Genomic DNA, 16,425 nt, shown 5'->3' with positions numbered 1-16,425 from the left:
CATCTTGGAAGAAATTATACACAGATGTGCAGTATTTTCACAATAAAAAAAGAAATCATGCACAGAAGGAAGCCACCCACAATCTGATGGAACTGTATTTGATAGTGGTTTCTTAAGTGTTTATATTAATATTTCATAGCTTGTGCCTATAATAGACAACTTTTATTTGTATCAAATGTTATATAACAAAAGACATGTCTGTTTCTTTGACTCCTAAAAATATGTCTACTTATTGGAAAGTTATTAGCATATCAGGAATCCAAATGGAAAGATCTTGCTATATTTTGCAAGATGGAAAAGTTCTGGAATTTGTTGCACAACAGTGTAAATAGAGCTAATGCTACTGAACTGCATACTTAAAATGATAAGATGGTAAACTTTAGATTTTTATTGCAATTAAAAAGAAAAGAAAAGCCGGGCGCCGGTGGCTCATGCCTGTAATCTTAGCTTCTCAGAAGGCTGAGATCTGAAGATCGAGGTTCAAAGCCAGCCAGAGCAGGAAAGTCTGCGAGACTCTTATCTCCAATAAACCACTAGAAAACCAGAAATGGCGCTATGGCTCAAGCAGTAGAGCGCTCGCCTTGAGCTGAAGAGCGCAGGGACAGCGCTCAAGCTCAGAGTTCAAGCCCCATGACCAACAAAAAAAAAAAGAAAGAAAGAAAAAGAAAGGTCTCTTATCAAGTTACACCCTAATTATATCACCAAACTATTTAGGTTAAATTAAATAATTATATTTCCATTCAAATAAAAGCTAATATTTTTATTTGGTTTTTCAAGCTCATGTACATGCATTCAAAATTTTCCTCTGTGTAAACAAATTCTATTCCCTTTGATTCTCAAAAGTCTTGTAAGTGCTTTTCAAGTAATTATATAAAGAATCATGTTCGATTCACTATTGAATTTCAAGGATAGTTCAATAAATAAGCTCCTTGGACATCTCTAGTGACAAGTCATAAGGACAAAAATTAGTGAAAAATGTAAAATGACTTAACTTGAAATAGAAATAAAGTCTTCAAACAATGCTCTCCCACACCTTTAAGCATCACATTTCATTTGAAAGGGCCAGACACCCAAGCCTCACATCACCAAAGGGATTTGCTGTTTGTTGAATTAAAACATGACTTCTGCAAAGCAGCTCTTTATCCTGGCAGGCATCTTGGACCTAAACTGATGTACATCTTGACCCCCTCCCAGCCTCCACCCATTCCCATCTGGACACTTCTCATCGTAGTGCTTACAAGCTTGATTTTCACTAGCACAGAGAACTCTACTGTGACCTACCCTCCCTTCCTGAGCTCAGTGCCCTACCCCCACACCCCGTCCTTACTCATTTCTACCTTCTCTCGAGAACTTCTCTCCTCCCTGGTAAGCTGGCCTCATTATTTGTCTTATAGACCACTTGTTGTGTCCGTGTGCCTGCAGGTGAAATGAGAAGGGGCTGGCTGTCATTAGAGATAGTATTTCCCAACATCTGTCAAAGGAAAGAGCAAATCCTTTCACTTCCAATTCCATGTGGAAAAAAAAAAAACTTAAAAATTGGAACGCTATTGTGTCTAAGGCTGATTCCCCATGTTCTTACCTTCTATAGGTGAATCGCTTCCTCAATGTCAAGATTCCCTGACCTTATGCGAATAGGAGATATGAACGAGAGGCATTTAGATAATAAGTCTGAAAGACAGCACTAAACCAAGTTGAAGAACTTTCTGTTGGAGGGCTTTTCCCTTCAAGAGGATTGTTTGCATTGGAAATCTTCAAACATATTGTGGCCTTGGAATTCCTCCTTGGCCTATCCCTGCCCCCCACCTTCACAAGCACCTATTGTCCAACTCTGGCAGGACACTGGCATTCTACCCACAATCCTAGTGAAAGTGGAAGTAACTGAAAGAAAGAGTTCCTGGATTATGAGACACAGTCTCTTTCCTGCTCTTCTTGGAAGCTACATTAACCCTGAAGAATTTGAAAATATCTTGAGCATCCTAAGCACACATCTCGGTGTGCCCTGCGCCTGCTCAGATCCCACTGGCTGCTAATGGCTGGGCTTAGCTCATATGTAACACAGGCAGAGACCAAAGGTTTCTCTTCCAAGCTGCAGGAGTTGTAAACTTTTATTTGAACAGAATTCTGTAGACACCTGGCATGTCATCTAATGGTGACTATGTACTATCATTCTTCTAAATTACCAAATAGATCACTTAGGTGATCATTCAGCCATGACTGTCACTGTGATACATGTGGCCATTTAAACTGTCCCATCTTTTGGAAAATGAGATAAGGGAACCAAAATTATTTGAAATTTGAGCTCCAAATGAAGAAGGAAGAGAAGGAAGAGGAGGAGGAGGAAGAGGAGGAAGAAGAGGAGGAGGAATTAGTGTAGGGGGAAGAACAGTGAAGAGGGGGAGAAGGAGAAAGAGGAAAGTGGCTAAGCACATTTCTTTGAAAATCTCCTTTGCTACAGTCCAACATCCTTGGCATCAGCCTTTGCCTTGCGTTCACAATAGAAATGCTGCAGTGGGCCAGCATTAATCAGCCCCTCAAGCAGTCGTGAGGTTTCCATAAAACTTAATCAGTCTGCATCCTGGAAAGAGTCATTGGTCTTCCAACCATTAGCATTTCAACTTTCCTGAAAATTTTTCCACGTCAGGTTGCCATTTTCCATTGGTTTCTTGACTTTTATTAGAGTACCTGTTATAAGATTCAGGGATCAGAATGCAAGGGAGGAGTACAAAAAGGCAAGAACCCCTCTTATCTGTGTTATTAAACCCTTTGGCAGATTTCTTTTTGGACATGGAATAACATTTTTTTCCTCCACACAACTCTCTTCCAATGCCCTCCTCATGAAGAACCTTCTAGCAGCAGCTGAGTTGGCAAAGAGATCAAGCCAGAAGTCTAGTATGAACAATGTTTTAAATTAAAGGCTCTACAAGGCCTTTACCATCTAAAAACACCATTTGTTTTAACTAATCCTTCGTGTAGGCCAGAAATAATGATTTATGAACAATCTGCTCCTCTTGATTACACAGCAAAACAAGAACACAAAAAAAATTCCTGGATAAATATGGTAAGAGCTGCTTGGATGCAGAGCCAGACTCATAAGAAAATAAGGGACATTTTCAAGGCCAGAGTCAAAAGAATCAGATGGTCAGCTGACCCAAAGCAGTCTGGGGAGAGATTTTTGATCTCAATAACATATAGGTATGCTTTAGCAGCCTTTCATTTAGGTCTCAGAATTGAGTCTTCTGCCTAAAATTAGGTCCTTGAGTGAGTGGCTGGGTTTTATGTATGTGTTCCTTAAAAGTCATGACCATAACTGTTCAGCATTTTAGAGTTCAAATTTAAACTACTTGGCTAGGCATAGTGGATCATCCCTATAATCCCAAAACTAAAGAGGCTGAGACAGGAAGACCCAAAGTTCAAGGCCAGTCTAGAATATACAAATGAGACCCTGCAAAATAAAAGTGTATTTGTAGCTAACAAGAGAAAGTCTGAATCCTCTACCCAAGCCTCGCAGGATTCCAGAGATGAATTCTAGAGGACTTGTTAATTGATCTCTTCCCCTGCTCAGCTGCTGCTCTTAGGTTCCTTGTTATTGGAAGAGAGTTGTGTGAAGGAGAAATGTTGCTTTTAATCTGAAAGGCCGTGAACTCACAATCCAAAATTATTCAAAACTCAGTTTATTGTTCAGACTTCTTGGAATTTTACTATACACATGAAAAAATCAAGAGAGCAGAAACTGGCTGGAGAAGTCAGGCTCTATCAATAGTATTGTCTTTATGCTCTCCAAAGCTATTGATGGTCATTCAAGAGCAGATGCATGTAAGATTCCCAAAGTGTCACCACTTCTGGACTAGAAAATGGGTGTCTAAGACGTCACCGCATTTTGGAATTGGAACCCATAAAAACCATAGGATTACTTATTCAGAGCAGAGGACTGAAAACTGTAATCCTAGCTTCTCAGGAGCCTGAGATCTAAGGGTCAAGGTTGGAATCCAGCCCAAGTGGGAAGTACATGAGACTCTTAGCTCCAGTTATCTACCAGAAAGCAGAGATGGAGCTGTGGCTTACAGAGTAGAATGCTACCCTTGAATAAAAAAGCGAAGGGACAGTACCCAGGCCCTGAGCTCAAATCCTACTACCAGCACAAGGCAAAAATTAAAACAAAAACTATACAGGCACTAAAAGGAATAATGTGCTCTATAAAAATTCCACTACTAAATATCTTAAATTCTTAATTAAAATGTATTAAGTAATACTTGTATGATTTGGGATGTTAGAAAAATGAGCCACACAGAGTCCTTGTGGACAGGAGTATAGTGCAGGCCTGTTGTTTGGTAGCAGGATCAATGGGAAGGAAGGACATTATTAAGGTGAAATGTCACCACACCAGAGGTGCAAGGCTGTGACTCACGATCCTGTTATTCATTCTGCAGTGGCTAAAAATAAAAAATTGACTTGTGTTGTTTTGCCTCTTTTCACTACCAAAAAGAAAAAGAAAGAAAATGAGAGAAGACTAAAAGAAAGGAATTAGGGAGGGAGGGAGGGAGAGAGGGAAGGAGGGAGGGAAGTAGTCTGTGTACTCATAGACATCCCGTCCAGCTTTACCATTTGGAATAGCCATCTCTTTTTTATCCATTGGAATAGCCATCTCTTGACTTCACATTTTGCCTGTCTGGATCACACCCTTTAAGACTGCCCCACTGAAGGGCAGCTGCTTCTTTCTCAGGGCAGGCTGGTAGTGTTTGGGCTCTGAGCAGTGGGAAGACCTCTATCATCCTTCCTGATAGACCATCCAACCAGATGGGAAAGGTCTACTTCCTGTTTACCTAGACATGAAGACATTGCTTTCAGAAACTGGAGTATCCCACTTACAGTGCATCAGTGTAGAATCTAGATTACCAACTAATTCTCCTGTAGTTAGTATTTAGCAAGTCATGAGTTATCTTTTGAGTTCTCCTCTGGGTCTGGCACACTGTCGATCTAACATAGACATTCAATAGATACCTAATAAATTAAACCAAGCAGCAACCCCAAAAATGAGCTGGTCTGAGTGGTAAGCTATTTTATGCCCCCTGACCACTATGTGGACAGCAACAGTTTTCTGAATCACTGGCTTCTCTGCATCTCCATCTGGAATCCACCTTACATAGTCATCTGGTATATGGCAGGATGGGGGAACAGCATTGGTCAAAGATATAACAAAGGCAGGAGCAGATAAGAAAGGAAAGAGAGATCCCCTCTGTACAGTATTTTCACAATAAAACCTTTATTTAAAAAAAAAAAGAAAAGAAAGGCAAGACAGAATATTGATCATACACATTATCTATGGAATGCCTCCTCTATACCAGGCATGTAACACACAATTGCTCATCATGACTTAATTCCTGCAAGGTTTGTGTTCTACTTGACAGTGGAGCTCAGGGAGGTGAAGACGTGTCTCAGATCTTCACAGTCAGGAGAAGGAAGGTCTAGGGTTTACATTTGATAGCTGTGCTGAGATTCTATGCAGGAAAGGAGCCAAAATAAAACTGCTGCTCTAACCAGAACCTCTTCATAGACACAGATTTGACATGCCTCAAAACTCTGTCCGCTGCTGTGTTCCAAACATTTAGGTCTTCTACTCACTTTCCTGCCTTTCTTTCAAATCACTGCCTGCCCACCCACCCCCCCCATCCCAGATTCTCACCCCTTCCTCCAGTTTCCAAGCATTTCCTGTTTCAAAGCAAGTCACTGCCCCAGGGATGATGGGAAATCAACATTGGACAGTGATGGTTCTCCCCAGAGGTTTCCATAAGGAATTCTAAGCCAAGGTTGAGTGGGTGAGAAAAGCATGGCTCCCACAGTGGCCAGGAAGTGGAGGAAGATGAAATGATAGTTCAAAACCTCAGGAGCCCTTTATCTCTGCTTCTTCAGTTAATTGAATACTGGACTTTCAGATACTTGGAATTTCATTTCACTGGCTGAAGTTGGTAGCCTGCCCCACTGTACAGAGATAGCATTATGGATAATGGGTAGGGTTCCCGTCTTCACTCTCCGACTGACCCTACTGAGGTCTCAGAATTATAAAATCCCAAAAGGAGATGAACTTGATGTGGACATGTGAGGAAGAGCTTGATGCCAGTTGAGGGTCCTGTCTGTAGCCAGAGATGAGCTCCCTGAATTGATGGGTCTCATGGGCAGTCACCAAACACTCACCTACACTCAGCCCTGATGCTAAGACATCAAGTTATCTGTAATGAGTTCAGGAGTCCTCTAAAGAAAAGTGATGCTTTAGAGGAGCCAAAATTCCAACAAGTTCGGAGTGAGGGTCAGAAGCTCCCAAGGAATATATTGGTTCACAGTAGACAATAGCCCAAACTGCATGTAAGAGACCCTAACTCCAGCTAACTTCAAGAGCATTTCTTTTATGAGTGGGATGAACAGATTGGAGATAAGCATACCACCCAGCCATCTTTATTCCCTATTCTTCTCCCCTGGATCATCTATCCTCTCATGGGGAAGAGGCTTTCCATTATAAACCTGTTCTAAATGTCCATGCATCTCTTGACCTTGATAATGCGGCCATTGCAGAGTACCCTCTTACAAAATTGTTGTGAAATCTTTATGTCTCTAAATGCCAGTGGTCTGAGAGAGATCCATGGCCATTCCTCCTTCACTGCCTTCAGTCAGGGATTGCTCAGCCTGACCATCATACCTTCTCTCCATGAGAAGAATCACTGGAGTCAGTGATAGAGGATTTCTGGTCACCTAGGTATAGCCCATACTCAGCTCATTTTTGTAGTACAGTTGTAACTTCCATTGTGTAGTCATCCTTCATTAGATGTATAGGTGGTTGGATAGATGGGTGACTGATTTAGTGCATAACTAACTAGACAAATAAATGAATGAATATGTTTGTAAGCTAACTACCTAAAGTAAGTAAGAAATTAAAAATATCAATGTGGGAACATTTGTCTCTATACAAAACTTACACATTGGAAATATAACCAACAAATGGTAGTGCTAAGGGTGAACAAATGCAGCAGTGGTACTCACTAGACACTTGAAAATGTGGTGAGGATGGGAGGAATATCTGTAACTGTAACTGTAACCCCTCTTAACATCACTTTCATAATAACGAAAAGCTATAAGAAAATATAACCATCAATCTGGGTCCTACTCTAACTAACTGAGCTACTCTGTCCAGGTAGTTCATGACACAGATTGTCTCCCTTGCTTGAGCCATCCCCAAGGTAATTATGGCCACACAACCAAAGACCAAAGCAAGTTAACCAAAGAGAAGGCTTTCAGAAAGCAGATGGCTGAAGACTTCCATTGATTTGTCCTTTTTCTTTTTCTTTACAGATTATCAAGGAAGTCCCTCCACCCCCTGTAGAGGAGAGTGAGGTAAGTAGCCACGCGGGCAGGGTGGCAGAATGTGATGGGAAGCTAGTTGGACCCTTAGTCCCCTGCCAAGCAGGATCTGGACCCCACTGTGTGTGAAGCAGCAGGAAAGGAAACCTTTATCCATATACTAACAAAGGATGAACAAGCACTGAACTAAAGACAGAATGGTGTCCTCCCGCAGAGAAAAGATTTAAGATGCAAACACTGATGTTATCAGTACAGTTATTTGGAGTTGGGAGGATCTGAGTTTTCCTCTAAAACACTTTAGAGAAAAAGTCTTCTCAGTGCAGATTTATGCTTTATGTATGCAAATCAGTGCAAATTTGCCACGTTCTCCAAATAATCGTTGGTTCTAGGAACAGCCCGGTGCTAAAGTATTCCAGTTTTCTTTAATTTAAAACAGCATTACCTAAAGATTTGCCAGGCAGTAATGAAAATATGCTGGAGGATATGCTAATATCCTGGCCTCACTCTCAAATCCTCATCATCTAGAGGAAAAAAAAAATTGTATATCCTACTACCAAAAGGACTAGTAAGCAGTTCTGATGCAGAAGTGGCCTGGCATGGAAAATAATGGGGCATGGAAAATAAGGGCCAATCATGAAGAAGATCATCTCAGGGCAGGAATGCCTGGATTAACTGGAGTTCCTCGGAACAATGCTCACCAATTTAAAAGCCAGACAATGGAGCTAGACACTTAGTAGGACCAAAAGATACACTGATAAGTTTTCAAGGTCTTACCTCAATCCCTGAAGCCTAGCATTGCATGCAAACCTGCTCATCTCTCTCTTTCCCAATGCTTTTGTCCAATTTCCTGCATACAGAAAGAAAGATGATTACATTTAAAATTCCATGTGTCTCTTATGTGCTAGACCATATGCATGTAAGCCCAGGGATTTAATAGCTGCAATCAATTAAAGCACATCTTGGTGGAATGCTAGCTTTCTGCCCAGAAGTCAAGGGAGGAAATTGCACTGCTGCACAAAGTGGAGGGAGAAAATAAGAGAGGAAAAAAAAAAAACTTCCTTAACATCCACAAAGCCTTTCCTTAATCCTTCAAGAGCAGGCTGCACACTAGCTCCATGGTTCCTGTTTGGCTTTAACTCTGTTGTATGCAGCTGTCTCTTAGACTCCCAAAGAAAACAGAGCTAGAGGCTGTCTCAATGGGGCTGCTGTGTTGGCCCTGCGGTGAAGAGTTCCCTCCCTCTCCTAGTTTTAGTTAGAATTGCTGCTCTTTCTTCTGCTGCTGGCTCCGCATTTGCCTTTAGAAGGTGATATGGCAGCCTCAGTGGCCAAAGTATGCTGGGGGATTCAGACGGGAGACTATGGGGTCTGATGTGCCCCAGATCCATCATCTAACAGAGCTCCCCATATTCTACAAGCCCAACACATATTTGTAGGATGCAGCATTCTATCCAACCACACAATCTTGGAACCAAACAAAGAAAGAATAGCTTAAAGCAAAGGGGGAGGGGAGTAACTGAGTTCATCTACTACACTGACCCAAAGAAGGTAAACATGGTATCTAAAACAGAACAACAACCTGGAGAGATTTGAGACCTGCAGGATTGTATGTAGCTGGCCAGGAACAGGTTGATTATTTTAGCATGTGTGTTGGCCCCAGTGGTTCCTTGGCCCCAGTCCCCTTCTTAATAGATTTTGGCAGGAAAAAAAGAAAGAAAGAAATCTCACCGAAACAAATAATGTAATTTATCCCAAGCAAAAGTATTTTATACAATGCCCTGAAAATTTCAATGTGAGCCTTAGACAACCTTCTCTACTCCAGCTCTCCATGTTCAGATCCCACCAGGGTCCAAGCTTAGCTTATTGCAACTCTCTTCACAAAACATACTGTTATCCCTTTCACCAAGCTAACTCCTCCTTTCGCCTTCTCTGTATGTGTTAACTTTTCCTTCTAGAAAAAATCATTAGCCAAGTGCCAGTGGTTCAGGCTTGTAATCTTAGCTACCAAGGAAGCTGAGATCTGAGGATAGGGATTCAGAGCCAGCCCAGGCAGGAAAGTCCATGAGACTCTTATCTCCAAAAATTTGGGAGTGGTGCTGTGGCTCAAAGTGGTAGAGCACTAGGCAAAAAAGCTCAGGGTCAGCAGTACCCAGGACCTGAGTTCAAGCTCCATAGAAAGAAAGAAAAAAGAAAGAAAGAGAGATAGAGAAAGAAAGAAAGAGAGAAAGAGAAAGAAAGAGAAAGAAAGAAAGAGAGAGAGAAGGAGGAAGGAAGGAAGGAAGGAAGGAAGGAAGGAAGGAAGGAAGGAAGGAAGGAAGGAAGGAAGGAAGATAGATTAGACTGCTGGCTATTTGAAGGTCACAATCTATATCTAGTTAGCCTTTGACAATCATCAAAGCACTTAACACAAGCAGAGAGTGATGGCGCCATCCTATAATCTCAGCACTTGTGAGACTAAAACAGGTAGAGTCAAAGTTCAACACCGGCCTGGGCTATACAGTGAGAGACTATCTTCTCAAAAAAAGAAAAAAAAAATTTTAAGATCTTCACATAGTTTCTAACAATAACTATATAAAGCCAAATTTTCTCTCTGCCATGTTTCTGAGTAAGTTAAGTACTAATTATCTAAGCATTTATCAGTTCTATAACCATCAATCCTAAAGATGACATGTCTACTCTACAAATAACTTAGAAAATTCTGAAAACTGTATCACTCTTCATAATGAGCTTATTTCAAGTGGAATCTTCTTTGATAGGGAATATCAAAATGTACAATGCAAAAAGGAATGACTTTCTGAGATCCTGTGAAGCGAAGTGCCTGGAATTTGGAGAGCTCAACAAAAACAAGGAGCTCTGTGTTAACTAAGAGGATGCTTTTGGAGTTAAGAGTCTTCAGAGATTTGCATCAGAGTGGGGATTCTTCACTAAGTCCCTATTCCAAGTAACTGGTGGTATATGAGAAAATGTAGTAATGGAGGACGCCATACAATGTCTTCGTTCAAGTGTAATCACCTCCCGTGGATTCTCCAACTGCATTTGAAGTTTCTATCAGGCTCTTTAGGCTGAAAAACACTCAATTAATAGTTATTACATTATGGATGTTGATATTTCCTATTAAAGAGGACCAAGAGCTCATGATAGAGGTGAATGAAGTTGTCTTCATTCTGTAAGTTTAGTTATTTTTATAGTAGATATGTCTTCCTTAGGTTGTGATGGATACAGAACTAATGGGTGTTTTAGTAATTAATACTTAACTATTACATGTTAAATATAGTACATAATATAAATAATATAACTTATAATGTATGTAGTATAGGGAAGGCTTGAGTTCATTTTGTTATTAATTGTAGTTGACAGTACTTGAAGTATTAATTGGAACCAATTCAAACTAGTCCAGGATGAATAGACCCAGATAGACTATGGTTGAAGAATTATCAAGAAGTGAGCAGCTCCAGACACCAGACTCCTAAAGGGCATATTTTGCTCTCTTAACATCTCTGATTCATTCCATTAATTCCTTTTCCGTGAATTCCTCATTCCCTCGTTTCTCTGGACCATTCTGATTCCCCAGGCCTTTATTTCAGCTTCTGCCCCCACTATATTTCAGTCTCTCAGTTTTTAATCTCTCAGTTCCCAGCAGGGGGGATATTCTTACCCCTACTGATCTTTTCCCTCTACATTATAGATCATAAATCACAGTTCATAGCCAACCAATGGTCTGGCTGCACTTGAGTCAGGGCCCCATTCCTGGTCCAGTCAGCTATGACCAAAGGGAAGAATCATTTACTTCCTAACAAGCCACAGCCAAGATCATGGAAAGAATAAGTTTCCTTGGAATGAGGAGTAGTTGGACTTACTAACAAACTGTAGTCTAAGGAACCATCAAAATACAAACTACTGCCAGGATTCCATGCACCTGTTACTCATGCAGGATCCCAACTTCACACACTTGAAAGAAAAGACATAACAGGAAGCCCCTAACTGAGTGGAAATTTGGTTATGGCTGAGCCTTAAGCAGTTACATGTCTCAGACAGAGAATACACATGGAGTAAACATGCTGGGAAAGAGAAACCTCTTCTCATGCCCACTTTAGATATGTAGCTCACATCAGTACCTGCTGTGCTCTTCCGGAATCATGCTGCTTTGGCCAGACCCAGTTTGGACTGATGAAAAACAAAACAGCCCCTTTCTGGGACCTGGAGACCCTCCCCCACATTAAGTTGGACACCAGTGATTTACACCTATAATCCTAGCTACTCAGAGGTCTGAAATCTGAAGATCATGGTTCAAAGTCAGGAGAGGCAGGAAAGTCCCTGAGACTCTAATCTCCATTTAACTACCAGAAAGCCAGAAGTAGAGCTGTATCTCAAGTAGTAGAGCACTATCTATGAGCACAAAAGCTCAAGAACAATGCCTATATCCTAAATTAGAGTTCCAGGACTGGTACAATAAAAAAAATTCTTCCAGAAGAGGTTACATTTCAATATCTGATGTGGAAAGGGTTTCCTGGAAACCCCTGAAAGTTGAGACATGGAACAGTACAAGAGTCTGGCAAAGTTGGGAAATACAGAAAAGTTCAGTATCTGTGGATAATACAAGACTAATCCATTTCTGGGTCAATGAAGTGAATATATCCACAGCTGTTTCCTCCTGAGAGTTTATACCCAGGTCTGCTTGAGGACAAGCAAGTCAGACTGGGTCTCTCCATCTGAGGAATGTGCTGCGACTTGTGTCAGACTATGGGATGTCTAAGGCCACCACATCCTTAAGGATTTAAACGTCCCTTGATGGGAGACCAGCATCCCTCTATGATCCCTGCGGTTTCTCCCAGGCACTGCTGACTTCTTGCTTCTTCTGTTTTTATCTCTCCCTCTTGGTTTGTCCAATACCAGCTGACAGGCCTTTTCCTATACTCCCCAAGGCTCTAGTGGCATGAGGCTATCTTCATGGGGACTTCTACTAAAGCATCAGGGGCTAGAAGATAACATTCTGCTACTATGAACATGACTCTTTCTTCCATCTATCTTCCATTCTTACAACTGGGAGCTTTTGCCACCATTCCCTCAGGATGTCCTCGAAGCAAATAGCTCATGTCCACTCTTTTCTATTTATCGCTTAGCAATTGCCCAAAAGCCCCAGTTCTGCTACTTACTCATACAAAGCAGTTTGCATTAGCCAGATCTTTCTTCCAGTAATCGTAGAGGACACCAAAGCCTCTGTATTAAAAACAGGATAGCTGGGGATTTTTATGCTTGCTGGCCTTACCCATCTGTATTCTATCTGTGGAGGGTAAAGGGTGGGATTTTTCAGGAGACAGGTAGAAATTCACCCTCAGGTACTGCTGTTGTAGTGGATTCTCTGGAGTCTGTGTGTTTACTCCACCAATTTTGACCAAATGAAAATATATGTCAAAGCTTCCCTTCTCTTCCTGTGGATTGCAAAACTCTCCCAGGTTCTAGAATGTGTAAACACAGACATATTGGAGGGGAAACTCTGACTCTCCCTTTGGTCAAACCCTAAGGCCTCTATGTTGGTTTTCTTTTTATTGTTGTTGTTATTTGAGTTTGTCAGGCAAACTAGGACCAAGAGACTAAAGGATAGCTTTGATGGATCAGGAGTGAGCATGTGCACACATTTCTTCAGTCTAGGCATTGGCTGTTGTGAGACAAACGCCACTGGGGCTGGCCCAGGACTGGAGGGATGGCTGAGGTATACAGGGAAACCTGGAAAAGGATCGGGACAGGTTTTATGCATTTACTATGTCTAAGTTCTTGGAAAGTTTGCAAACTAGAGAAAACCAATGGTAAATCCTTTTAAAATTCATATAGTAATGTATGCCAGTGGTGGAGGGAGAGGGTGTTTCCTGGAGAAGACATCACAAACCAGGCCAGAACTTGACCTTTAAGTCACTCCTTTGCTCTGGATCTGATGGTCCTCTCCATGAAGGCCCCATCATCAGTTAGAGTTCAGAGGTGTCAGGATTAAAGTTATAAATTCACAAGTCATCAGTATGTAGATGAGGTTACATGAGATCCCTCCATGACTGTCTCTATTTTCTGCTGCTATAAATCAGTGGCTGAGAGTGAGTAACATAAAGAAAAGACCCTATTTCTTACAGTTCTGGAGAGTTCTATTTCTGGGGCACATATCTAGGGGCCACCTTTTGTTGAGTCATGCCATGTCAAAGTAGAAGGAAAAGAGAACATGTGAAAAAGACAGCCGTAGAATGAAGAGAGGACCAGCTGGCCCTTTCAGCAAGGCCAGTCTTGAGATGACGAACCTGTTTGAGAGGGTCTACAGTCATCTCTTTTTTTATTCTTTTTTTTTTGGGGGGGCGGGGGGTAGTGAGGCCTGAACTCTGGTCCTGAGTGCTGTCTCTCAGCTCTTCAGCTCAAGGCTAGCGCCCTACCACTTGAGCCACAGCACAACTTCCAGGTTTTTTCTGCTTTTATGGTACTGAGGAATAGAACCCAGGGCCTCATGCATGCAAGGCAAGCGTGCATGAGCACCCTACTTCTAAGCCAACTTCCTAGCCCTCTAGTCATACCATGGCACTGGGATTATAGTTCTACATCAGGAACTCTGTATGACACACTTCAATCATATTATTCTGAAAAAGGAGTTAAGATACAGTGGACAGCAGGTTCCAAGATTGTGCCATAGCCTTACCTGGTAGAACTGCTATTATACCTACTTTATTAATAAGGAAAATACCATTGGATGGTAACTGCCTCACCCAGTATCAAGTGAACATTGGGACTGGGATTTAACCTGGGTAATCTGACACACAAACTGCTCCCATCCATTTTACTGTAGTGGACACATACATGCAGCAAGCTGCTTTGTCTTCAGGTGCCAAATCTCTTTACAGGAAGAAGACGATGATGGTCTGCCTAAGAAAAAGTGGCCTACTGTAGATGCCTCTTACTATGGTGGGCGAGGCGTTGGAGGCATAAAAAGGATGGAGGTAAGCGAATAGCCTAGTGCACATTTAGCTATGGAGACCCATGGCAAATGCTGACATGGGATCTGGTGCCTGAGATTCTGGTGAGAATGTAGATTGTGGAAGAGATGGGAAATAGCAAAGTGGGAGGTGTAGCCTTTACTATGCACCTCCATGTCTGTGGGAGTCAGAACAGGTCATTCACTTGCTCAGATTCCTTCATGGTTTCCTTTCTCACTTAATAAAATCCAAACTTTTCTGGCCTTTACATGCTTTGCCCATTGTCTGGACAGTTCCTCCCCTGAAAATTGATCTCTCTCTCTCTCTCTCTCTCTCTCTCTCTCTCTCTCTCTCTCTCTCTCTCTCTCTCTCTCTCTCTCTCTCTCTCTCTCTCTCTCTTTTCTCTCTGTGTGTCTTTCTTTCACTCTCTCACCCTCTAAGCAGTTGAGGATTGGATAGTATGTGTGTTGCACATTGCAATCATACACATGCTTGTCATTCCTACTCTCAAAGGGCAGCCTATTATATTTTGTCATTTTATTTTATTGTATTTTCTTTATTTTAGGTTCGTTGGGGAGAGAAGGGCTCCACAGAAGAAGGTGCTAAGCTAGAAAAAGCAAAGAATGCAAGAGTCAAGATGCCAGAGCAAGAGTATGAATTCCCTGAACCTCGAAATCTCAACAACAATATGCGTAGGCCCTCTTCTCCCCGGAAGTGGTACTCTCCGATTAAGGTAAGTCTTTATTTTTTTTTTTAATCCCTCTAGGACTCTCTTTTCCTGGCTGTGAGTGATCTCCTTTATTCTCCACCATTTCTCTTTCCCACATAGCTTAAGACTTTAAAATATGCCAGTTTATTGGGAACTTTAAGATGTGATGGCAATTAATGTTCCCTGAAGGTCTCTTTTCCTCCTCTGGAGTGCAAATGGCTTTAAATACTTGGAGCGGGTCAGTACCTGCTTTTCAGCCTTGCCTTAATCTTTCTGTACTCTGCCAGTTGATAATCATAGAAACTTCCAACTGAAAAGACTGTGTCCCTACTCACCTACTTCATACAGAGAAATTTAAAAAAAAAAACAAGAAGAACAAAGACCCTGCTCTGCTGAAGTTTGGAACCCCAAACCCAAGTCAGAGCCACAGCCCAACTTCCATGCTACAAACAGAACCAGACCCAGCGCAAAACCTGAAATAACAGACTCACTGTGGGAGCCAGCCCCTATTCCCTGCCCACATCCAATGGCAGCAAAAAATTATTGCTGTCATTTTTCAAGTTATTTGCTAGTGTTATAGCAGGTTTTCTACAAAATCAACAGAAATGTCATTTCTTTTAGAGTGGAGTAAAACTTCATTGATAGTTGCCTTTTCTCAGATGAGCTAGCGCTAGTCACATGAACTGTAGTGCAAGTTCATTTGGAATGCCATGTTTTAAGCAATGGGATTCTTATCTCACATAAGCCTCCCTAGGGCAATGGATTGAACTCTGGGTAGATGTGGATGACAGACAGCTTAGAGGAGCAGCAGCTGTGAGCGCTCAATGCTTGTCTAATGAGTAACAGGCAGTGACATGCAGACACTTGCAAACTGGGAGGAGCCAAATGGACTGGATTTTTCTATTCTGTCACCTTCAGGAATCTGTACATGGTTTCTAACACATCTTTGATTGTAGCTGAAACTCCATTTTTGTAATTTTGGGTATTGAGAGCACATAATCATTTGAAGAACTGAATTTCTCTTTGAGAGCATGTTATTACTTTATTCACTGAGGGTTTAGAACTGAGTTTTATGAAACAAATGAGGATATAGACAAACACATTTAAAAATCTAAGAGTATTCCCAACACTGCTCGGAATTAGTATCAACTTAATGAGTTCTGTCATGCAGCCACTATGTGCCAGCCACTGCTGGATATTGAATGTACAGAGTTCTCAGACCTTTCAAAATGCAGATTCCCAGAAGCCCTCCTAAATCACATTAGATCTTACAACATGTCCATTTTGTCTCACTCACTGAGAAAACTGCTTTTACTGTCCAAGGTCTGCATTTTCAGATTTCACAACCAAATTCCCCAACTGATGCTCAATGAGTTTCCCCCTGAGAACCGCTGGTTCTCAAAATGTGGGCCCCAGAACCCCTGTCAT

The 16,425-nt window shown here is 41.6% G+C and overlaps 1 protein-coding gene across 1 annotated transcript in view; it reads left to right on the top strand.

Annotated features, from left to right (window-relative positions):
* Antxr1 (ANTXR cell adhesion molecule 1) overlaps nucleotides 1-16,425 on the top strand; it is a 213,392-nt gene that overhangs the window by 136,807 nt on the left and 60,160 nt on the right. The window contains exons 14-16 of the mRNA XM_070004483.1: nucleotides 7,339-7,380; nucleotides 14,217-14,312; nucleotides 14,854-15,021. Coding sequence (XP_069860584.1) covers nucleotides 7,339-7,380; nucleotides 14,217-14,312; nucleotides 14,854-15,021 — 306 coding nt within the window. The remainder of the gene's footprint in view (nucleotides 1-7,338; nucleotides 7,381-14,216; nucleotides 14,313-14,853; nucleotides 15,022-16,425) is intronic.

Source organism: Dipodomys merriami, unplaced genomic scaffold (genome assembly GCF_024711535.1).
Source record: "Dipodomys merriami isolate MVZ:Mamm:240054 unplaced genomic scaffold, mDipMer1.0.p SCAF_63, whole genome shotgun sequence".
Taxonomy (NCBI): domain Eukaryota; kingdom Metazoa; phylum Chordata; class Mammalia; order Rodentia; family Heteromyidae; genus Dipodomys; species Dipodomys merriami.
This window is presented reverse-complemented; position numbering and strand designations above follow the sequence as displayed.